The sequence below is a fragment of the Argopecten irradians genome, chromosome 3, assembly GCF_041381155.1.
Source record: "Argopecten irradians isolate NY chromosome 3, Ai_NY, whole genome shotgun sequence".
Classification (NCBI taxonomy): domain Eukaryota; kingdom Metazoa; phylum Mollusca; class Bivalvia; order Pectinida; family Pectinidae; genus Argopecten; species Argopecten irradians.
In genome coordinates, this window is record NC_091136.1 from 16,896,469 (window position 1) to 16,923,167 (window position 26,699).

The following is a 26,699-nucleotide window of genomic DNA, read 5'->3' on the forward strand; positions in this document are numbered from 1 at the left end:
CTGTTTTTGATAGTGAAAAAATACCATTTGTCGGCAGTGGAGCATCTTTAAGAAATTTGCTGGGACCAAACAAATTAATCGGTATAGACAAGTTTCCTGTTTATACAGGGTTCGGTTTAGACAAGTTATACTTGTACCTTGATTAATTAGGACCTTTATTTTTTGTAAATTATACACATGTTAGAACATATTAGTTTATTTTATTTGTGAAGTGTTTTACTACCAATGTTTTATCTTTCTAGGAAAAAACAACTGAATTCATCCAAATCCTCTTCAGAGCTGGAATCTACTATATCTTCTGGCTCACAGCTTCATGATTTTTCTGACTCCTCATTGATGCAAGAAGAAACCATTCAAACTGGACCTGAAACAGATTTTTCTTACTCAAGTGGATTGCAGAGTGGAGCATCTCTTCCTGGGAATTCACAAGCCAACATATTTCAATAATTCAGCCAAAAATGAAATAAAGAGGCTTACCATTGCTAATCTGTTTCAAGATTTGTATTTACTCACGAAAGGAGGGGTATCCGATACTATCGTATTGGTGAATTCCACCAAGTGACCAGTGCGTTGTAACAAACTAGTATATATTTTCAATATTGTACAAACCTAGGCACACGGTGTCCTTTATTATGGAAACTGGATAGCTTGCATCCAATAGTGTTTCAACAATAGCTGCAGGTGTACAGTCTTGGATGTGTCGCAAGTAGTATTGTAAACAGCCAATAAGAACTTTACTGGCACTAAACAACAAATTACATATGATGTATATCAATATACCTCAAAGCATTTGAAACTGATTGAAACTAATCTGAAGCATATATATATATGACAATCAATATATCATGTAGTTCCAAGGGCAGAGCCCAATAAGATACATTGTATTTTGGTTCGGCAAATAACATTCTTAATGAAACATGCTTGAACTTCGCAATTTACTGGAACAGACTTTAAACATATGTAGCAGGTGTACTCAAAAGAATATGAAAAGTGCATTAATAGTCATCTTGCAACCTTTGGGGTCGTTGAAAAGAAAATTGAATTAGTTGAAGTTTTCATTATGACAACATGACTTTGATATCCATCTTGGTTTTCTTGGACAGAAATTGCACTTCAATCCTGATTTGTTGTTCAACAAAATTCAATCTTGTTAACATTCTGAAGCCAAAATGATATATACCATTTACGTACCTACAAGAACTAGTATCAATAGTCAATTCATCAAGAGCTAGGCCGCAAGCCATTCTCCAATCATCTGGCCAATAGTCCATTAAACAGGTCAATCCTAAGATAAAGAAAAGCACTTCAATAGACAAATAATAAAATTCATTTTTACATTGCTAAAGAAGCTCTTAAAAGTACAGGCTAATTGCATAATCAATTACTGGTAATACCAGAAGAATCTTAATGCATATGTGAATGCAGAATTGAAACTTTGGACAGATAAACAAGTACAAAATGCACAAGCGATATTCAATTTGCCAGTATCATGTACAGATTTGTGAAATACTTACTGATTTTAGGCACCAGAACTGTAACTGCAAATATCAAAGGAATATTGATGTTTATATTATAATTTCAATGTTCTCTCTAAACAAATCTAACATTGGTAGTTTTCGCATCATTGTTGTAAATATATAAAAGGAGGGCCTGTATTGCTCACCTGGTTTATTTAGTAATTATCACAAAAAATCTTACAATTAGAGATAGCACCCCACAATTTGTATAATTCTGAATTTCCACAATAACATGATGCAATCAATACCATCTGACTCAGAGTGTTATCCAATGCTGACTTTTAGAGAAGTTGTTTTTATGGTATCAGCCAAATTAATCCTTTGACCCCACCCCACAGGCTCCCGGAAGATATGGCTCCCACAATTTGTACAATTTTGATTCCCCATCCCATAAGGGAAACCAATGCAATATGAGTGTTATCAAACGCTTAGTTTCTGAAAAGAAGTCAATTCTAAATAGCCTAATTGATCCCTTTTAGCACCATCCCTCAGGGGGTCAGCCCGACCATTTGTACAAATTTCAGTCAGCACCCCATAAGGATGCTACCAGGTAAATTTTGTTAAATTCCAGCCAGCAGTAATATGAATAAGTCAATAGTTGACAGACAGACGAGGTATGACCAACGATGGATTACGGACGCCATTGTATCATATTTATCTAATTACAATTAGACTTATAATTCTGCTCCACTATGATGCTCTATGATATGCTCCAATACAAGATCTAACAACTCTCCATTCATTCACCTCGTCATGACCTAGAATAGAAACATCTCAAAGTACTAATAGCAGCTAGGTTATACTAACTTCCGAGAGATTCAATTACACCGAAGATTCCATAGGTGACACACTGATTGGCTACCCAGCGGGGTCATGCTGAGGTGACCCAGAACGGGGAGTTGTTAGATTTTGTATCAGAGAGTATCAAAGAGCATTGTAGTAGAACGGAATTACAAGTCTAATTTTTATTAGATTGTGGTATTGCATAAGGTCACCTTCGGACCAGGTGAGATAAAAATGAGTTATGCTTGCCAGTATCATGGGCAGTGTTTAGAAAGATACAGTTTTGCCCCAACAGAACACTGACCCAACAGAACACTGAAGATATATATACGTTTACAAGACAAAATGAATTTAAATCCAATGTATTGGTTGTTGATGAATTGCTTATCTGATAGAGAATAAGAAGGGACCGATAGTTGATTTTGTAGTTTGCATTGACTACTAAACAGGAGTGTGATAAACAGGTCTGGCCTCAGGATCATGAAACAATCTTAAGTCCAAAACTGTCTTAAGTTTAGACTTAGCCAATTATAGATGATGTTACAAAAAGTTACATCATTTCTGATTGGCTAAGTCTATACTTAAGCCTAAGATTGTTTCATGATCCTGGAGCCAGGAGTGGATCTTAAACAAATGTTTGAGATTAATTACTAGTGATTTTGTGGAGGTTCATTTCCCTTCAACTGCTGTTATTGCAAGCAACAAAATTGAAAATCAATTCATAATGGCAAGCATCCAGACAGGCCTATAAATAGTTTTCCCTCTCCTAACATTGTAAATAACATTAGGATGTATGTATTTTTCTTCATTTTGATCTCAAATCAATTACCAATAACTGGTCACAATCAAGTGCAATTTATACTCACCTATTATCTGCGCAACATGGATCTCCTCCTGGACGACAGGGAGCCCAAATATTTCCTCCAACAACGGAACATTTTCAAAAATAATGGTAGCAACAAAAGAACTTGAAAATGCATCAGTCTCACTTTCATTATTTGTATCTGCTGTGATGATCACAGAATTGAAGATAATCAAAAAGTTCGTTACAATACTTCCTTCCCTGAAAGAAAAATGATTGTCTAGTTGAATAATACATATATATTTTTAAGCATAATTTTGGGTTTATGAAGTCATAGACAAAAAATGGAAGGATTCTTCATAGACGCAAAGCATTTATGAAAATGAAAGTCCATCCTTTTTTGACTATGACTTCATAAACCCAAAATAATATTGAGAATAATGATTATAATTTAATTTAAATAACTCAAAACTGCATAACAATTGAAAATGTTGTGTAGATTAAAAATATGAATACTTTTGTAAAAGTGTTACTTAAGGTAAAAAAAAACCTGTGTGTATATAATTAAAGCCTGCACTTTATTTTGTTGAATTTTACAAATCTACTGTACTCTGCTACCTAATTAGTCTCCTACCAGTGAAACCCGAGGGGACTATAGTGTCTGTCCTTGTCTATCTATCCCTCTGTCTGTCTGGATTTGGTTTCCAGATGATAACTTAAGAACATATTGATGGATTGAGAACACATCAGCAGAATTTGTACTTAATTCATACAATGATAGCATAACAAAGCAATAATAACAAGCTTACAGTACTAAAGTGTTGCAAGCAACACACATCCAAATTGAAAGATTCTGTTGATTTTAATTCTCAAGTTATTGTCTGGAAACTAATATTTTTGGAACAATCTATTTTTAGTAATAGTGACCTTTGTATTTGACCTTTTACTCCAGATTCAATCCCAAGCTGTATTTTCTCAATATGCTACCATTGTGTGAATTAAGTTTATCAAAATCCCTCAATTCGTTCTTAAGTTAGTATTTGCTCCATCACTTTGTTCTTAAGTTTGTGTCTGGAAACCAAATCCAGACAGACAGACAGGGACAAACACTGTAATCCCCTCCGGTGAAACCGACAGGGGACTAATAATGATATCAAACATATTAAAGAATGTTTTCACTGCTGAAATATGGTACACAACAATCATATTTGAAATGCAATCACTCAATTATAGGTTTATAAATTAAACCATTATTATATCAAATTATGCTATTATATGTGGAATACGGTTTTAAATTAGTTAATAATTCACATCTAACTTTTCTTATGCAATTCAAATTGACATCAAAGATCTGTGAAAGAAATATGCAAGATGCTTATGGAATTGAAATGGTATTATTATCACAGTAGTTCCACAGGAACTTAATCTTTGTTTTCCCCCATATGAACTGGAAAAAAAGTCTTCCTATTCAAAAGATCAATTTTACACAGTAGTGATGACTTATATTTTTAACTTACGTGATATTAGTCACTTCAGTTCTATTATAGTTGGTGTCATTTGCAAAAGCATTGTCCATCTGTTAAATGAAAAAATAATAATAAAACTTCTTATTTTACAAATATACCCCATTCTTATTATTTTTCAGTTTTGACCTTTCATTTCACAATTGGATATTACTACAAATACACAAATAACAGTCATTCTAAGAGGCATTTTATAGAAATGCAAAAGTTCTGATTTCATTATGTTGCGTTTTGTGAGGGGAAGTAATACACAAAAATATGCAATCTGGGAGAATTGTCAATTTGTATCCTCATTGTATAAAAAGTAGTAAAAAGTGTATTAAATGTAACCTTGCTTCATAATGTATGAAGAAAATATAAACGGCATAAACATTATATTTGTAATTCTGCTAGGCACCTGCAGTATTTATTGCATATAATAAATATTTTGTAGCCCTACCAAATGCTCAGATGGCAATGCATTTCTATCGCCTTTTTAAAGGGACAATTCAGTCTAAGAGAAAATTAAAATATATAGGAATAAACCAGTTCTAATGGAAATTAGATCAGTTCGGTTTTGCTGTGATATGCCAGAAAAGCCCATGGTGGTGAAATACGTGTGAAATGTTCAAACTCGCTCGCTGACTGCCATTTCACATTGTGGTTCAAAACATATTGTATTTGCCGAACCCTGTCCCTTTCTCGTAGAGTAATGCAACTTTAGTCTAGAACTGCTCAAATTGCTCTGATAGTAGTTGTTTACCTTATCATTTTTATCACTTCCTCAGTGGTTATGTAGTTCATTTGGTTTAACTTGCATGACTTTGACTCGGGTATGGGTACAGCGTTCAAGTTTGTACCTACTTTATCGTATTGATCAACGATTTGTAATTACAACGGTCTCAATTAAAATAATAAACAATGACGTGGAATTGGTCAATATTTTATGTTACATGTTTCAGAAGGAATGTAGAACAATACATTTATGTCATATTTTGCTTCTTGGTTATGTAAAAGAATTAGCCTGAGTGAATTGTCTCTTTAAGAGTTCTTAATATAAGAAGGTGGGACTAAGTAACTCAGAACATATTGGAAATTGAAATTAGTATGACCATTTGATCATCAAAAGGATAAGATCCATCATATATTATTTAGACTGCATGTGACATATATGCAATCATGTATATGCATTGATCGTTGTTTGAAGAACTTTAATCAATATTAATTCATCTGTGACTTAAATTACTAATACTTTATTACTAATTTTGATTTTTAATTTTAAAAAAATATATTAATTACGTAATAGAAACAATGATCTGATTCAGAAAATTATAAATTAGATATGCATGCTTATTTCTATTATGAAAAGGTAAGTAAGATTTTGTTGGTAAGTTAGTAGATTATATATATTAACATCCCATTTAAAGCCGGTGACATTTAAGATATCATTTTTTTTGTTGTTTACTGGTATATAAACTGCATTTTTTGACAGATATTTTAAATGATGAGTGCCAGCGCGTCATTGAAAATATCTGTTAAAAATGACAGTCATACACCATTGAACTAGATACATCATTGGTAACGTTATAATATAGTGAAAACATAAGAGGAATGACAATAATGGTACACACCACCTAGTCACATTATACAGACAACACAAACCAGTCGTCCCACTCCCTTTATGCTGTGTACTATAGGCAGTAGCAGAACTAAGTAAGTGTAAAACTTTATCATATTAAGAGTTATTTCCCCTTACTCACTTCTATTTTATGACATTAAATAATTTATACATACCCCAGCAATAAAATTTTGAGAAAAATTCTGATATGCTTCCGAAGAGGAATTTTCCAAGTCTGATGTGAATTCTCCTGCTAGTGAGATACTACCTTCAAATTCTGTAATGTCAAAAAATATCTTATTGTTTCTTAATAGTGACATATATATTGCAATTGATATGAACTATAATTAAAAAATTCTTTTGTGAGAATACGCGGATTCACACAGTTTGCAAACAAAATTTCTTTCATACCCTGATGAAGTTAAAAAATAGTAACATCAATGCTTAAATAAACAGATTTGGCATTGAAGACATGTACATATAAATGCCACTGACCTGATGTTGGGATCGTCTCGTTAACATACTCAATCTGTGTGGCCGTTGTAGGCATGGTCATGTTTTCAGGAGAGGTCGTGTCATTAGTAGGCATCGTAGTATAGTTGGTAGTTGTTGAGGAAAAGTTGAAGGGCGTTGAAGTATAGTTGGAGTATGGCATAGTAGGTGTTGCTGATGGAGATATGGTAGTTGTTGAAGCCATAATATCAGTTGTAGATGGGAATATATCTGTTGACCCTAGACTTGCAGTGGGTGATGAAAGCATACCATTAGAACCTAGACTTGGAGTTGGCGATGAAAGCATACCTGTTGATCCTAAACTTGCAGTTGGTGATGAAAGCATACCTGTTGACCCAAGACTTGGAGTGGGCGATGAAAGCATACCTGTTGATCCTAAACTTGCAGTTGGCGATGAAAGCATACCTGGTGATGAAAGTATGCCTGTTGATCCTAAACTTGCAGTTGGTGATGAAAGCATACCTGTTGACCCAAGACTTGGAGTGGGCGATGAAAGCATACCTGTTGATCCTAAAGTTGCAGTTGGCGATGAAAGCATACCTGTTAACCCAAGACTTGGAGTGGGTGATGAAGGCATACCTGTTGATCCTAAACTTGCAGTTGGTGATGAATGCATACCTGTTGATCCTAAACTTGCAGTTGGTGATGAAGGCATACCTGTTGATCCTAAACTTGCAGTTGGTGATGAAGGCATACCTGTTGACCCAAGACTTGGAGTGGGTGATGAAAGCATGCCTGTTGATCCTAAACTTGCAGTTGGTGATGAATGCATACCTGTTGATCCTAAACTTGCAGTTGGTGATGAAAGCATACCTGTTGACCCAAGACTTGGAGTGGGCGATGAAAGCATACCTGTTGATCCTAACTTGCAGTTGGCGATGAAAGCATACCTGGTGATGAAAGTATGCCTGTTGATCCTAAACTTGCAGTTGGTGATGAAAGCATACCTGTTGACCAAGACTTGGAGTTGGGATGAAAGCATACCTGTTGATCCTAAACTTGCAGTTGCATGAACTACCTGGTGATGAAAGTACCTGTTGATCCTAAACTTGCAGTTGGTGATGAAAGCATACCTGTTGACCCAAGACTTGGAGTGGGCGATGAAAGCATACCTGTTGATCCTAAAGTTGCAGTTGGCGATGAAAGCATACCTGTTGACCCAAGACTTGGAGTGGGCGATGAAAGCATACCTGTTGATCCTAAACTTGCAGTTGGCGATGAAAGCATACCTGGTGATGAAAGTATGCCTGTTGATCCTAAACTTGCAGTTGGTGATGAAAGCATACCTGTTGACCCAAGACTTGGAGTGGGCGATGAAAGCATACCTGTTGATCCTAAAGTTGCAGTTGGCGATGAAAGCATACCTGTTAACCCAAGACTTGGAGTGGGTGATGAAGGCATACCTGTTGATCCTAAACTTGCAGTTGGTGATGAATGCATACCTGTTGATCCTAAACTTGCAGTTGGTGATGAAGGCATACCTGTTGATCCTAAACTTGCAGTTGGTGATGAAGGCATACCTGTTGACCCAAGACTTGGAGTGGGTGATGAAAGCATGCCTGTTGATCCTGACTTGCAGTTGGTGATGAAAGCATACCTGTTGACCCAGACTTGCAGTGGGTGTTGGGACATGCTTGTTGACCTAGACTTGCAGTAGGTGTCGTTGGCATGAAAACATACCTGTTGACCCTATCCTGATTTGCAGTGGGTGTTGGGGACATACTTGTTGATCCCTGACTTTCAGTAGGTGTCGTGGACATACTTGTTGATATCTGACTTGCAGTGGGTGTCGTGGACATACTTGATGATCCCTGACTTGCAGTAGGTGTCGTGGACATGCTTGATGATCCCTGACTTGCAGACGGTGTTGTGGACATGCTTGTTGATCTCTGACTTGCATTGGGTGTCGTTGGCATGCTTGTTGATCCCTGAGTTGCATTGGGTGTCGTTGGCATGCTTGTTGATCCCTGAGTTGCAGTAGGTGTCGTTGGCATGCTTGTTGATCCCTGACTTGCAGTGGGTGTCGTTGGCATGCTTGTTGATATCTGACTTGCAGTGGGTGTCGTGGACATACTTGTTGATCCCTGACTTGCAGTGGGTGTCGTGGACATACTTGATGATCCCTGACTTGCAGTGGGTGTCGTGGACATACTTGATGATCCCTGACTTGCAGTGGGTGTCGTGGACATACTTGTTGATATCTGACTTGCAGTGGGTGTCGTGGACATACTTGTTGATCCTGACTTGCAGTGGGTGTCGTGGACATACTTGTTGATCTCTGACTTGCAGTGGGTGTCGTGGACATACTTGATGATCCCTGACTTGCAGTGGGTGTTGTGGACATGCTTGTTGATCCCTGACTTGCAGTGGGTGTCGTGGACATGCTTGATGATCCCTGACTTGCAGTGGGTGTTGTGGACATGCTTGTTGATCCTTGACTTGCAGTGTGTGTCGTTGACATGCTTGTTGATCCCTGACTTGCAGTGGGTGTTGTGGACATACTTGTTGATCCCTGACTTGCAGTGGGTGTCGTGGATATGCTTGATGATCCCTGACTTGCAGTGGGTGTTGTCGATATGCTTGTTGATCCCTGACTTGCAGTGGGTGTCGTGGACATGCTTGATGATCCCTGACTTGCAGTGGGTGTTGTCGATATGCTTGTTGATCCCTGACTTGCAGTGGGTGTTGTGGATATGCTTGATGATCCCTGACTTGCTGTTTGTGTTGTGGACATACTTGTTGATCCTTGAGTTGAAGTGGCTGTTGTTGACATGCTTGTTGAACTGGATGGTGTGACTGCAGAGTTAGTAGTTCCTGAAGATGTAGCAGTCGTTCCTGATGTAGTGGTCGTACCTGATGATGTAGTAGTCGTTCCTGATGATGTAGTGGTTGTTCCTGATGATGTAGTGGTCGTTCCTGATGATGTAGTGGTCGTTCCCGATGATGTAGTGGCTGCAGCAGCAGTGGTTGTTTCTGTTACTGCAAATGACATACAAAAATAATCAGAAATAATTTAAAACATCAATGTAATTTATCTGAATAAGGTGCCGTACCACAGGAGATCAAATTGGATATTTGGACAATCTGTTCCTTGAATATACATTGAAGGAGAACAAATTAATCTTTAATTATATCCCAGTACCTTATATTCTTGGTGAAAGAGGGTGAACGCATGTAAAAAAGTGAATATTGAGTCTGTGCAACAGAATGCTCATAACGATAGACTTAAATGCGGTTGGATGGACACCTGCATGCAAAGCTGCAGCTGCCCCTCTTTCTCTCTTCATTGCAAAAAGCCAAAACAACAAATGAATTTTTAATTGTGTAATAAATTATATGAAAGGACAAATTGGGGTCTCCTTAGATATAGTAATGAGTGTCTCTTTTGTTTATCGTCATATATACAAATGACTGCTGCTGGCAAGTTGAGGGAGACATGACACCTTCTAAAAGTATGCACATGACTAGTATTGTATCGTGAAAATTGATTTTACAAGGTATAGTTTCAAATCTATAGTAACTACCTACATTATGCAGATTAGAACCAAGGACCTGATGTGGCTATGTACTTTTGATAGACAATACAGAACTAAGTACATGTATAATCATACATTCCCATTTAAGTACCGTATTTGACCAAATAAGCCTCCATGTCTCTAGAAGCGCCCCTTTGCTTTTTTAGGCCATGATTTTAATTGCTTAGGCATAAATAAAGACCAAAACTACACAAAACGTATGTATTTGCAATAATTTCGTCTTATTAGCACCTTTTCATTATTTTTACAATTCTTCAACTTATTGGGTCGAATACGGTATCTAGCTTTTATAACTAGCTGAATATCCAAATCAACCCTGGTTCTGTATCACTAAAACAATGTTATAATAATGTACATATATATTAATATACAGTAATTCACCATCGTTTGATAGTCTTGATTGTAATATCAAGTATTTCATTTGAATACTGCTCTCTAGCTGTCCCAAAGAACTATAATGATTTAAAAGAAGTATTCTGGTTATTGCTAAATCAACACACGCACATTATGTCATATCCCCTGACAATTCTGACAAGCTATATCAGTGACCTAATCCTTTTTTAGTAACAGTGAACTTTGTTACAGGCCTTTTGACCTGAAATTCAATCCCGTAATACCTAAAAAGCTACCATTGCATGATATTTCAATAAAATCCCCTAACCCATTATCAAAATATCATCTGGAAACCAACAACATCCTGACAGACAGCTGACAGACATACAAACACTATTATAATTAGTCTCCTCCAGTTTACAAAATATAGTCCCACATAAGAAAATTCTAAAGAAAATGATAAGGAATTTTATCCATTTTTCCAATGACTCTGTTTATGGTTTCTTGAAAATTCTACATAAAAAAACCCAAACAGAACAAAGCAAAAAATGGAAAATTTAACACAACCTAAAGCTCATTATGCTCTTGATGTCTTAATCTTTAAATATGTTACATATTTTCATACATATATCACTTCAAAAAAATGATTTATAAATTAACTGACCTGTTACTACCAAAGCACTTGCATCGATGTTAGACAAAGGTCCAGTAGCTACGCTGTTCTGCTCTGTGATAGCATTTTGAACATCTGCTGCGGTATGGCCTGCATTACCTCCTGAACTTCCAGAACTTTTCATATTTATTTGACTATGACATACCACACTTCCAGAGCTGAAAGCAGTTTCAGAAAATGTCTTATGCTACGTTTCCTTTGTGTTAGGAATAATGACCTTAAACAATAACCTCTTAAAAGTTTTTGGAAGTTCTCTCAACTAGGTTTACCCCTCCCCTTAATATTTTTTTTCTTTTTTTTTTTTCCTGACTTGTCCTTTGCATTTAGTGAAGTACCAAACATCCTTTGTAATAGTTTGCTTTATCAAGAGTTATCTCCCTTAGTTAATTTTTGCACTATATGGCTACAAAAGGAAATAACTTTTGATAGATCTTTTAACAAGAGGCCCATGGGCCTTAACGGTCACCTGAGTTAGAATATATAATGAAACAAATAATGAAACAAATTAAAGACATATAAACACTATATGCTGGGCCTTGAAGTTGGTCAGTGATTTATAAATTTGACCTTTTTAGACTATGAAGAGTATTTGCTTCCATCAAACCTGTGAACTTAGAGGTATTTTTTGAAATTTCAATCAATTTGACCCTGTTAAATTTGGTCCTGCCCCTCTGGTCCCCCAGGGGATCATCGAAGACAGATATGGATGTTAAAATGCTATATCTTAGGCTAATAATTCTAATCAAGTTTGACTAATTTCCTACGAAAATTGGGCAAATAATGTTCACAAATATGTTTTTCCTATATAAACTTAAGTAAACTTGACCCCTCCCCAGGGGGTAACGTGAGACCCCAAGGTCATATAATTCACAGTTTTTATAAAACACCTGAAGACCTTTCCATCTATAATTATTTGATTCTACTATATCAAGAAGTTTAGAAGATTTTTGAAGTTTTAGCCTATTTGACCCTTTTTTAGCCCCGCCCCTCTGCCCCCAGGGGGTCGGCCAGGACCAATGTGGATATGATATTAAAATATGCTATCTCAGGCTAATAATTCTAACCAAGTTTGACTCATTTCCTATGAAAATTGAGCAAAAAATGCTCATTGATGTGTTTTTCCTATATAAACCATAGTAAACTTGACCCCCTCCCCAAGGGGAAACAGGAGACCCCAGGGTCATATAATTTATAATTTTTATAAACAGATTTTAAGACCTTTTCATCTATAAAGTGTATTCGATTATACCATTTCCAGATTTTTAAAAGAATATTTTTGAAGTTTTAGCCTATTTGACCTTTTTTGGCCCCGCCCCTCAGCCCCCAGGGGGTCGGCCTGGACCAATATGGATATGATATTAAAATGTTATCTCAGGCTAATCATTCTAACCAAGTTTGACTCGTTTCCAATGAAAATTGAGCAAAAAATGCTCATAAATGTGTTTTCCCTATATAAACTATAGTAAACTTGACCCCCTCCCAAGGGGAAAACGTGAGACCCCAGGGTCATATAATTCACAATTTTTGTAAAGGACCTTAAGACCTTTCTATTTATGAAAAGTATTTGATTCTACCATTTCCAGAATTTCAGAGGAGAAGATTTTTGAAGTTTTAGCCTATTTGACCCATTTTGGCCACGCCCCTAAGGCTCCTGGGGTCAGTCATGGAAAATTTATTAATAGGATTCAATGGCCATCTCATAGGAATATTTCTGACAACATTTGACTAATTTCCTATCATAAATGACCAAATAATGCTCAAAAATCTGTTTTCCCTATATAAACTATAGTAAACTTAACCCCCTCCATAGGGGAAACCTGAGACCCCAGGGTCATGTAATTCAAATTTTTGTAGTGGGCCTTTAGACCTTTTTTTCTATGAAAAGTATTTGATTCTATACCACATCTGTGAGTGGAGAAGAAGTTTTTTTTAATTTTAGCCATTTTTACCCCTTTTGGCCCCGCCTACAGCCCCCTAGGGGTGGGGGTCATTTAATTCACAACTTTGATTGGCCTTATACCTTAGAAGGTTTGTGCAAAATTTTATTGAAATTGCTTCAGCGGTTTTGGAGAAGAAGTCGAAAGTGTAAATTGTTTATGGACACATATGACACACGACGGACAAAAGGCGATTAGAATAGGTCACTTGAGACTTTGTCTCAGGTGATCTAAAAATTAGCAAAATTGACCCCATGATTTGCTTAATTTTGAATCCAAACCATATAACAATGCTATAGATACCATACGACTATGAGTGCTATCCAATACATAGTTTCAGAGAGGAAGTAATTTATATGAAAATAGTAGCCTAATTAACCCTTTTGGCCTGCGTCTCAGACCCTGGGGGTCAGCCCCATTATTTGTACAATTTTGAATCCCCACCCTATAAGAATGCTCCCATTGCATTATGAGTGCTATGCCATGCTTAGTTTCAGAGAAAAAGTCATTCATATAAGGAAATAGCAACATTGACACTTTTTGTCCCGCCTCTGAGATCCCGAGAGGCGTCAGCCCTATCAATTGTATAATTTTGAATCCCCACCCTGTAAGGATACTACCATTGCATAATATGAGCGCTATGCCATGCTTAGTTTCAGAGAAAAAGTCATTCATATGGAAATAGCAAAATTGACACTTTTTGTCCCGCCTCTCAGATCCCCGAGGCGTCAGCCCACCATTTGTATAATTTTGAGCCCACCATTTGTATAATTTTGAATCCCCACCCTATAAGGATACTACCATTGCATAATATGAGACTGCTATCCCATGCTTAGTTTCATATGGAAATAGCAAAATTGACACTTTTTGGCCCCTCCCCTATAGGCCCCTTGTATAATTTTTAGTCAGTACCCCACAAGAATGCTACCAGTCAAATTTGTTAAAATTCCGACCAGCAGTTATGGAAAAGAAGTTAATAATTAATAATAAATTAAAAAAAAATAATGAGTCATATTTGTATGAATCCTCTTTACCACAAGTTCCCATTGTAAGACAGAATTGTGTACTTTAATGCAAAAAGTAAGAATGAATAAATTTAATCATACCTGAACCCAATTATAGTGGCACTTTCGAACAAGCTACTCAATCCACTTGCTGCAAATATGGCTTCAAGCTAGAAAAAAAATCCATGGATAAATTTATATGACAAATATTTAAGAAAACAATATTAATATTTGTAAAAGTAATTTATTAGAATTGACAGCTAAAGTGAGAAATACTATAATATCTAATAATTCCCTCTGCCCCCTCATTGAATACAAGAATTTGTAAGTGAGAAGGATTTGTCACTGTCACGTTACACTACTAAATACCACGCGAGACGCCTTTGAACTGTGAATAAAAACCCTTTTTTTTAACAAATACTTGTCTTATCGAGTCAAATGTAAAGCTTAAAAATCATCAAAATACTATATCAGTCCACCCAACCTGTGGACAATGATTGACCTTAATATGTGACCAAAAATATTTGACAATTGACTTTTGAAATCATAATCTTGGAAAATGATACATGGATTGGGAAAACTTAAAGTAAAGATATTTTTCAACACTAAATTATCACTAAAAACACGAGGAAACCCCTGAAGATTAGATTAATTTTCACCTAATCAGTTATCAAACTTTCAAAAATACTTATGCCATTTTCATACATCAGCAATGACTTGGGCTGAAAGGTTGGCATATGCTGCACTATTGGGGTCTAAAAGGTCTGCACTCCAAGCTATACCAAGCATTCTGATTTGGGCACTGTAGGCTGAAATAATCAAGTTTAGTTCATGGTCATACAACTTTACATAGCTTAGAATATCCTACAATACAAAAGTAAATGTACTACTAAAATTAATTAAGGATTATTTACATAAAAAAGAAAGCTAAATCAATTCTTTTGCATATACAGTAGTCCCCCCTTATACTGCCACCTTCTGACCATGAAGTACCAATGTGATTGTCAGTATAACTTGGGGATGGTGGGTGGTGTTGGTGGTACAACAGGATTTACAATATGTAAATTCCAATCACAATCGATAGCGTCCACCACAGTCGGGGAATTCCTAAGTGGAAATCTTGTTATTTATTAAATAGAACACTTAGAGAGTTTCACATTTAGATTTACCAAGATGGCGGGAGAGAAGTCCTCTCTCAGTCCTCATAAACATGTGAGGCGTATTTTGTAGGAATGCACCAGACTTTAAAGAATGGTTCCACTTATGAATAATAGTTAACAGTTATCATTGTACTACAAAGTCACAGTCTCTTTTTTACAATCCCACACTTGCAAGATTGACTATCAAAACACTTGACATTTTGACAGGGTCAGAGTAGTTTTGACAGTGTTTAAAATGCATTAATTAGTTAATTAGCCCATTGTCTGATGATTATTTTTGCATGACTGAAGGCCTTGGAGACTGGTACATGTATCAATGATACCTTAGGCGAAAAACGTAAACCATGTGGTAATGGTGGGTACTAAGTAGTAACTTTTGTACTTGAAAGGGGTTGGTAGATGGCGGTATATATGCCAGGTTTGGCGGTATTAACAGGGTTTAGGCCTATATACTATAAATCATTAATTTTTGTGGGGGTTTAATTTTTATGGATTTCGTTTATTGACCAAAATTAACGAATTTACAACTCCACGAAAACTTATCTTTTTAATGGATATATACAAACATCAGGTAAATTTTGCCTTCTCCATGAATTTAAGTCCTAACGAAATTGTAAAATTTTATAAATCACAAAAATTGAGCCCAGCGACAATAATTGATTACACGGTAGTGAGGAAATTTGTTCCAAACAAAATTGTGGCGATATGCAGGGTTGGTGGTATATCAGGGGCGGTTATAAAATGGGGGACTACTGTATATGTCCCAATAAAAGACATAAGATAAGCAAACCTACTAGAATCAAGAATATTTAGATGTATAATCTATTCAAACAGAAAAGCGTCTTTTTTAAAAACACCAAAAAATGTTATGTTTTACTTACATTCAGATGGTAGATAAACTAGCTTAATTAGATTAGTATACCACAACTGTAATATCTTTACTCACCAACAGAAGCTGAAGTGGATGAATCTGTTGAACTACTTTCATTGGACAAAGCTACAAAAGAATAAATCATCTTTATTGGCGAGGTTGATTACATTGTATGTAAATCAGTAACTTTAGTACTTATTCAATTTATAAAATTTAGGAACTTATTCAAATTACCAGTTTAATCTTCTGGTATTTGATTTATTGATATCAACTCTTACATAAATTCCAGTAATTTTTTTCTAGATCTGTACCATCAGATTTATATCTGAAATAAAATAGCCTCACTATTGGAACAATGGGATATTGTAAATGATGAAACATAATGGACACATTGTTTTTCAGCAGACTTTTTTTTACAATAAGACATTTTGAAATAGACTGTGAAGCTACATTATTTTGTATCCATAACCAATGATTTACTTACAAAATCAAACATAATCTATACAAATCTTCTCCATTTTGCTTATAGAACAATGAAATGAAATATCTGCACAATAAAATGTTTGAACATTTTTATTGAAAATGGAAACATTCTCTTTAAAGCCGCTAGTAATTAAGGATGTAGCCAGTATCTTTTGAAAGCTTTGTAAAGACAAAAATGTATGTGCCAGTAAAAAAAAATTTGTTCATACAAATTTAATCAAACAAGAACTGTCACCAGAGTGGACGACTAATAACCCCCGCTGCACAAATTTAGTAATAATTCCATTAAAAAGGGACATTACAGAATCCTATACTTTATTCAACTCCCCTGTGTGTCAGGGTTCTGACATCTTCGCTAGCCAAGGCTTCTGATTACGTTACACTCCACAAAGTGGAGTGTAACGTAATCAGAAGCCTTGGCTAGCGAAGATGGGGTTCTGACTGTACCAAGTTTTATCAAAATCTGTCAATTAGTTTAGGAGGAGTCCGCCTGACAAAGTTGTGTCTACACTCTACAGACTGTAATCAGACGGATGGACAGACAGATGGATGAAAAGACAGACAACCCGATTCCAGTATACCCGACCTTTGCTGCGGGGGTATAAAAAGTTCTATATGAAAAGTTTCCTATGTTGTTCCCTGTTCCAGGAATAATTAAGACTTGGTAATTCAAACTAAATATTATTTGATTTAAAATGATATTTTCATAACAGTGGATATAAATACTTACTTCCATAGTAGACTCCAAGTGCAATTACTACCACAGCCAAAATGATAGCTGCTGCTACAGCCAGTGCAATGCAAGGTTTTCGTCGGGACAATGTGGACCCTGAAAACATTAAAACGGGTATATAAGGATATTCTTATTCTATTAGGTGGCCATGCATGCAGCAGAACCACAACATGTGGATTTCCGATGGCCATTATTAATTGCAATAATTGCAATTTATGATTCTACTTAGTTTTTACAAGAGGCCCAAAGGGCCTGTATTGCTCACCTGGTTTATTTACGGTATATACCGTAATCAGTTATAATCACAAAAATTCTTACAATTGACCCCTTTAAGCCCCAGGTCCCCAAGGGGTAAGCCCTATCATTTGTACAATTTTGGATCCCCACCCCACAAGGATGCTGCCAATGCCATATGAGCACGACATCAAAAGTTTTGTTTCAAAGAAGTCATTTATATGAAATTGGTCTAATCTGGCCCTGTCATGTGAAGCTCCCAGGGGTCAGTATCCCCATTTGTAAAATTTTGAATTTCCACCACATACATGTAAGGATGCTACCAATTCATTATGAGAGATATCTATAATTCTTAGTTATAGAGAAGAGGATGTTAACATAGAAATAACCAGTTTGATCTTCTTTTGGCCCTGGCCCCCAGGAAGGTTGACAGCCCAACAAGTTTTATCCAATGTTTGGTTTCAGAGAAGAAATTGTTTATATGGAAATAGCCAAATTGACCCTTTTGGCCCCGACCCTCAGGCCTTCAGCTGCGTATTGTTAGTACAGTTTGAATTCTCACACCAAAAGGATGCTTTTCATTATAATGCTACCAATGCACTAAGAGTGTTATCCTATGTTTGGTTTCAGAGAAGAACTCATTTATATCAATATTAAGCCAGATTGAGTCAGGCCCCTGGGAATTATATTAGCTTGACAAATATACAATTCTGAGTCTGGAACCATAAAGATGCGTAACCAATGAAATTTCGTTAAATTCCAACAAGCAGATATATGAAGAACAAGTCGATTGTCAACGGACGGAGGAAAAACATCGCACACGGTATTGCATTGGCTTACCTTGGTCCATTGGATCAGGTGAGCTAAAAACTTAGATAAGTTACCAGGTATTTTCTATTCTTTAAGCTTCAAGTCCTCCTCCAGAAGAGATGAGGGGTTCTTATATTATACATATGTATACTGTTGGTTAAAAAATTTTGTGCAAGGTTCCTGTGGTTGTCAAGGTGTGCAACTAATTCATCGCAAAACACATTGATTGATTTGTGATATTCACATATCAATTCAATTTTACAATTAAGCTTTAATTTCCACTTTGGTTTGATATGAAGCAGTCCCCTTCATTTAAACATCTGACCCTTGAAACAGCAGACAATTCAATAGGGCACTGGCGAAAACAACTAAACATACGGGAATAATGATATATCACTGCAGCCCTAAATATATAACTTAAAGGCACATTAACCTTTCTGTAAAGAAACACGTTCAGAATATATTGACACATGACTTGTATTTTGCTAGTTTGATATTTAAATTATATAGGTACTCTGAATCGGTTTAAAGTTCAGTGATTTTTATAGACACTGTTATATTGCCCTATAAACCAAGACATTGTTTAGCTCTATAATTATAAAATGCTGATAACTGTAAAATATGGAAACTTAATACAAAAATGTTGTACACAGTTTAAAAAATGCAAGTCTGACATTATTGTCATGTTTAAAGGGTCATCAAATTAAAACCTTGAATAAATAAACATTGTCAATAAATGCCTATCAAATTCTGTCAACAGATAATGAAGTAAAGAGTTATTAGTTGACATTTCATATTTAGTTTAATTCTAGGTTCTATATATAAATTACCACAGTACATGTATCTTCTTGAGGTGCCTCCTGTAGTTGAAGTAGTAAATATTTCATAAGTTATGATAAGGTAACATGGCGAGAGAAGTGGGCCATCAGCCAGGCTCGAATGCGTGCTCTTCTGACTGAACTAGAGGTAAATTCACTCTAACATGAAGCAATCTGTGCTGTCCTAATACTGTTCTTGCAAAACAGTATTTTTTAGTATCTCACGACAACCATTTAAGTTTATATTTGACTTAAAAGTTGGCAAATTAAGCAAATATCCCTACTTTTCTTATTTTTCAGGGGTCCAAGAAAAGAATTTTCCCAAAGTTTTATTTGTAGGGCCTTTTTTCTTGTATAAAACAAAGGCAGATCTGTATGAAAAACAAAGAAAAAACTCTGTTGTAATTATTTTGGGGTAACATCCTATCTTTACTGGACTATTATTTTAGGTTCATATCCCTGTAAGCAAAATTTATAAATTTAGGCTTATAGAACTTATATTGATTTAAATCTACTCAAACCTGTCTACAAGGACGACCAAAGTGACTTTATGGGTGCATTTGGGGTAAAACGAAGGCCTCTTACCCAGGATAAATTTTAAATGATGTATTATAACAATTTATCCTAATTTCTTATGAATCAATATGCCCATAAAGGGAAGGGAAAAAACTCTGCCAAAGTGTGAAACATTGTTACCATAAGATGCCATAATTATTTTAATCTATTTTTTTACTTTTTTTCTTTGAATTTTCCTGATCTCATCTATTGATGAAATTTAACCAAATTTGGCATACTTATAGATCATTGTCTACATTTTCAGCTCATGATAATTGCATAATTATCTGTTACTGACTTTTTGAGAAAACAGAACATTTTTATAAGAAAACAAAACATTTCGTTGACATTTTGGTAAGAACAAAGAAGGAAATGATGTCATAAAAATTGAGCGATGCACCAAAATAATGATATTTTGAAAAAGAAGCATCGGAATATTTTGAAAATATTATGAGTTGAAAGTGTAGACAATTTTCTATAAGTATGCCAAATTTGGTGAAAATATATCGATAAATGAGATCAGGAAAATTCCAAGAAAAAAATAAAAATACATTATATTGGGAAAAAACAACAGTGACAAATACTTATGCCCCATGACTGTACATTGTACAATATAATTTAAGGTCCTGGTCATAATCAATATCATGATATTCAAATGGACAAGTGTGTCATGTCAACATTCACTTGTCCCACAAATCATATAATTAGATTGTATTAATCTAGACATGGTTTGATTTGACTTTTAACATTCTATTGAGCAGTCATAACCGTTTAGGATATGCCTGGTAGGATGCAGGTTTAGGAGCTGTCAAGGAAAGCCAGAGTAACTGGGGGAAAACCTGAATGGCCTACATGACAGTACATGTTGTACCATTCGTATTCCTACATACCATTTGGAACTTCAACGGTATCTAATGAATTAAAATACTTCACAATGTCATGGAATTTGTCAATATTTTTTGTTTAAGGTTTCATAAGGATTGTAGAACAAAATATTTATGCTGTATTTGTTTGTGGTAACATGTAACAGATTTAGCTCACAAAAATGTGCTTTTAAAAATAAGATCAAACTATATATTCATCAGAGTCATGCTGATACCAGGCCATACCTGGGTATATAATTAGATAGGGCTATAGTGGCTGAAAAGTGTATAAGTGCACATACCCCCGGTACTTTTTTTGCAGATTAAAAGTAAAAACTACACATTTTCAGATACTTATTACACATTTACATTTCCGCTTGCATTAAAAGTGTCCACTACCAAAAATTTCCCATTTCAATTTGCATTATCTTAAATGGTTAATGATGTTAAAATTGCATTTCTTGATTAAAAAAAGAAGCTCCCTACTAACTTTATTTTTAGCTCACCTGGTCCGAAGGACCAAGGTGAGCTTATGCCATACCGTGGCGTCCGGCGTCCGGCGTCCGTCGTCCGTCGTCCGTCGTCCGTCGTCCGTCGTCCGTCCGTCCGTCCGTCCGTCAACAATTGACTTCTTCTCCATAACCGCTGGTCGGATTTCAACAAAATTTGGCTGGTAGCATCCTTATGGGCTACTAACTGAAAATTGTACAAATGATGGGGCTGACCCCCCAGGGGCCTGAGGGGCGGGGCCAAAAGGGGTCAATTTGGCTATTTCCATATAAACGACTTCTTCTCTGAAACCAAGCATGGGATAGCACCCATAATGCAATGGTAGCATCCTTATAGGGTGGGGATTCAAAATTGTACAAATGATGGGGCTGACCCCCCGGGGGCCTGAGGGGCGGGGTCAAATGGGGTCCATTTGGCTATTTCCATATAAACGACTTCTTCTCTGAAACCAAGCATGGGATAGCACCCATAATGCAATGGTAGCAGCCTTATAGGGTGGGGATTCAAAATTGTACAAATGATGGGGCTGACCCCCCGGGGGCCTGAGGGGCGGGGTCAAATGGGGTCCATTTGGCTATTTCCATATAAACGACTTCTTCTCTGAAACCAAGCATGGGATAGCACCCATAATGCAATGGTAGCATCCTCATAGGGTGGGGATTCAAAATTGTACAAATGATGGGGCTGACCCCCCGGGGGCCTGAGGGGCGGGGTCAAATGGGGTCCATTTGGCTATTTCCATATAAACGACTTCTTCTCTGAAACTAAGCATGAGATAGCACTCATAATGCAATGGTAGTATCGTTATAGGGTAGGGATTAAAAATTGTACAAATGATGGGGATGACCCCCCGGGGGCCTGAGGGGCGGGGTCAAAAGTGTTCAATTTGGCTATTTCCATATAAACGACTTCTTCTCTGAAACCAAGCATGGGATAGCACCCATAATGCAATGGTAGCATCCTTATAGGGTGGGGATTCAAAATTGTACAAATGATGGGCAGACCCCCGGGGGCCTGAGGGGCGGGGTCAAATGGGGTCAATTTGGCTATTTCCATATAAACGACTTCTTCTCTGAAACTAAGCATGAGATAGCACTCATAATGCAATGGTAGTATCTTTATAGGTTGGGGATTCAAAATTGTACAAATGATGTGGCTGACCCCCGGGGGCCTGAGGGGCGGGGTCAAAAGGGTTCAATTTGGCTATTTCCATATAAACGACTTCTTCTCTGAAACCAAGCATGGGATAGCACCCATAATGCAATGGTAGCATCCTTATAGGATGGGGATTCAAAATTGTACAAATGATGGGGCTGACCCCCAGGGGGTCTGAGGGGCGGGGTCAAAAGGGGCCAATTTGGCTATTTCCATATAAACGACTTCTTCTCTGAAACTAAGCACGTTATAGCACCCATAATACAATGGTAGTATCCTTATAGTGTGGGAATTCAAAATTGTGCAAATGATAGGGCTGACCCCGGGGGCCTGAGGGGCGGGGTCAAAAGTGGTCAATTTCCATATAAATAACTTTTTCTCTGCAACTTAACATGGGATTACGCTCATAATGCAATGGTTACATCCTTATAGGGTTTGAATTCAAAATTTTGCAAATGATGGGGCTGACCCCCCGGGGGCCTGAAGGGTGGGGTCAAAAGGGGTCAATTTAGCTATTTCCATATAAACGACTTCTTCTCTGCAACTAAGAATGGAAGAGCATTTATAATGCAATGGTAGCATCCTTATAGGGTTGGGATTTGAAATTGTACAAATGATAGGGCTGACCCCCGGGGCCTTAGACGGCAATAGATGCGAGGTCAAAAGGTCAATTAGGCTACTATTTTCATATAAATTACTTTGTCTCTGAACCTATGTATTGGATAGCATATTTGTATGGTATCAATAGCATCATTGTATGGTTGTGATTCAAATTAAACTTTGGGAGTCAATTTTGCTTATTTTTTAATTGTCTGAGTCTTGTGATAATTACTAACAAAAAACCAGGTGAGCGATACAGGCCCTCTGGGCCTCTTGTTTAATTATGATTTTCTGAGTTTTAAGTTTCCAATAATCCTTCCAAAACAAGTGAGAGAGGGCTTTTTATTCTGCATTAATGAAAAATAATACTTAGCTCAAACCAAAACATTTTTATTTTCAATCAAATTTTCAATGGTTAAAAAAATGGATGGATAAATATGGTAGGAAATCATAGGTTTGTAAAAGGAGCGGGTGAATGTGATTTGTACATAGTGTTAAATACAGTCTCTGTCGCTCGGCTGAAGGAGCATGCTTATTTGGCTTAGTCGGTAAAGTCGTAGATTTCCACGCCGGAGACCTGGGTTCGAGACCTGGGTTCGATTCCTGGTCGGGGCACTCGACAGGAATGTGTATTTTCTCTGTTCTTCTACAGTAAGTCTACAATAAAGATGGTCCACCGCCGACGGACCATAAATGATACTCACAATTTGAACTATAATTGGTGTTTAATCGTGTATATGTATGTCTAATTAACACAAAAAATAATACGAAATGATTTATTTTGCTTTTGGTGCTTCATTCAATATAGGATATAATGCCACTGAATTTTTTCGGGATGCAGAAAATAATTTTGGTATTTTCATCTTTAAGTGAAATTAGAAGCTCAAACTTTTCAATGGTTAATGGTGTAAATTAAGTAATTTTTGTAACCGAAGACAAATACTAAATCCTCTGCTCCGGTATTTGATAGAGAAAAAATACCGTTTGTCAGCGGTGGAACATCTTTAAGTCAAATGTCCTATTTACTGTCAGAGTCATTACAAGAAGTAACACTTGATGGGGCCGCCTTTTTGTTGGGGATGAAGGTTGGGAGGGGTGTTATGAATAAACTTCACCTGCATAGATACTGGAACAACTATATTATATGCAAGTTTCTATGAACCTACATATTGGACATTACCCAACCCTAAACCGGGGATTACTTAATTCTTATAAAGATAGAGCATACAGCTACTTTTCATTCTTCATCCTAAGTAAGTATATTGTATCATTTTTTTTTAAAATTTTTTTTTATTGTCTCATTTTTTTTTTCAATTTTTGTTCTGTACAAATGAAATTATTTGAAGGTGTTATACAGAAGCATCCAATACCCTTTCCAAATTACTCCAGTCAGAGGGATTTGTTTTTATTCTGTATGAGAAAAAAACTGCCAGCAGTGATAACATTTGTTTGCTTCTTGATAAACTTTTTTATCATGACATATCTCAAATGAGATATTTTTAATGTGTGATTGCCTTACTCGTATCAAGTTATTAAACATTTTGAAATTGTGTGGCCTAGCTATATAACAAAGTTGTATTATAAGAGGTGATATTAGTTAGGTGCTCACATTTTGTAGCACTGCACAACATTGTTTCATTCATTATCATCAATGTTGCAGGCATATATAGATTAACAAATTAAATACAAGTGTATGTAAGAAATAGATGCTCTTGCCTCCACATAATTATTTCAATGTATTCAAATAACCTCAAATCAAACACATAGAAAACACAATGGCTCTTCAAATTATTTTAACTGCCAGGGTTATTTACGGTAAAGACGTGCCAGGTTTAGATAGTGGAGGAATTGAGATGGAGTACTCAGAGAAAAACCACCGACAAGCAGCCATCAATGACCCAAAGGATGTGGCATTATGGCATTATTATTGTTGGGACCTCACTCTGCCATCATAGCCCATACGCAATGGTCATGCTGACATAGAGTTATCACTTTTCAGTAGTGAAGCACTGAAGCTTGTAATTATCCTATCTTTAAGTTTGTTTTTTTACTTCATTACAATGTGGCAATATACATGAATTGCAATTCAAAAAAAAATTTAATTGAAAATTACAAGATACAATTTTTTGCATTTCTGTATGCAAACTGTACATATATGTATAATCACATCATCATTACATATTATTCCATTAATGTACTCGCTGTTCTGAGGGGAAGATTTTGTGTGAATTAAGCTTCTTCCACAACATAAAAGAATGTGTTGTACACATTCACTATTATATATGATATCAAGAGATGGGAGACTGATGAGTAAGACATTGAAAATGAGTCTCCAACTAAAACATGAGTTCGCAGTCCTTTTAGTTTTAAAAAGATAGGGCTGAGAACAATCAGGATAAAAAACATTCAAAGGTAGCAAGACAATTGGAAAATTTGGAAAACAAATGATATTTCAAAATAATTTAATGAATTATCTAAATTTTGAGATTAAACATTTAAATAACAGGAGAAATAAAGAAAAATATCAGATTAAAAAAAAAGCATGCCTCACCTGATGGAGAGCCAGGAATAATAAGATTATCATCCTTATATGGAGGGAATGCTGGGTCTGGAGGTGGGGTCCAAATATTCCTCTTTTTTTCATAGATTTGATCATCAGGTGGAGGACTGAACGAGATTTCAAAAGAACCTTCCTTTCCTAAATTATCAAACGAGCGCCTCTGGAAGTTTAGAGGTGGTGCACTCCAGGTAAATCCTTGATCAGCAAAGTATGATTTAGGAATCCAGGAAGGCACCTCTGATCCTGAGGCCAACTCTTCCTCATCATTTAGGCCTTCAAGCTTCAAATCTTGTCGAACTGGGGGCAATTGTAGACCCTGCAATCCAGAGGGCGACAGAAGTGAAGGGGGTGGATGATACGTTTCTTCCTCAGATGTGGGGCTTGGCCAAACCTTGGCATTTTTTTCGGAACTTCCAGGACGCGAGGGTGTTTTCACATCGTTTTTCCCAGATCCTGAAGCAGAAATCGTCACAACATCTTTTTCTGCTGTTGCGGGCCTAGAGGATGACGCTGCCTTGCTGTTACTAGTGCCTGGTCTAGATGGTAGCTTCCCATCTCCTTCACCTGGTTCTGCTCCGGGAGGTGGGGTAAAGGCTGCTACTTGTACATTTTTTACGGCAGGCATGCCACCAAGTTCAGAGAGCTCCTTACTGGCGTACAGACAGCAGTGAAGATGGCTCTAATAGAACGTACTTTTTATACACAGGTACCAAAGTTGAAAATATGGAACTGTTATACCGTGCTATTGTATGGAACAGAGCAAGGCTAATTAATGTTAGCTAGCTTGAGATGCCTCTTTTAGATATATATTATCCACAGACTATCCATAGCCGCTGTCATCATGATTTCGCTCACCTGCCTATAGTTCTGTTAAAGCCCAGGTATATAGCATCACCTACCCAGTTATTGATTGGCTCTCTGAATGCGTTACCCAAGCTTGACGGCAGTATGTGACAAAGAATTGTTCAATAAATAATTTGGAACCAAAGCTTTTTTGTTAAAGAGGGGTCAGGTATTGCGAAATAGAAACCTTGAGCTGTATTGAATCAATGTGAGTCGTTTGATTTTCCTATAATACACCACAGATAATTTGTATGTCGTCCAATAAGTACAAAATGTATTACGCATG

General features: G+C 36.5%; 1 protein-coding gene across 1 annotated transcript; it reads right to left on the bottom strand.

The window, feature by feature from the left end:
* Positions 1 to 380: 380 nt before the first annotated feature.
* Positions 381 to 26,461, bottom strand: LOC138319506 (mucin-5AC-like). The gene is made up of 16 exons (XM_069262661.1): positions 25,562 to 26,461; positions 17,463 to 17,561; positions 16,325 to 16,375; positions 14,924 to 15,027; positions 14,321 to 14,388; positions 11,269 to 11,435; positions 8,384 to 9,714; positions 7,770 to 8,332; positions 6,718 to 7,682; positions 6,399 to 6,499; positions 4,620 to 4,678; positions 3,167 to 3,363; positions 1,515 to 1,538; positions 1,192 to 1,285; positions 610 to 743; positions 381 to 415 (listed from the first exon to the last, which is right to left on the bottom strand). The coding sequence occupies exons 1-16, from the start codon at positions 26,193 to 26,195 to the stop codon at positions 381 to 383; spliced, it is 4,626 nt and encodes a 1,541-aa protein (XP_069118762.1). The 5' UTR covers positions 26,196 to 26,461.
* Positions 26,462 to 26,699: the final 238 nt, after the last annotated feature.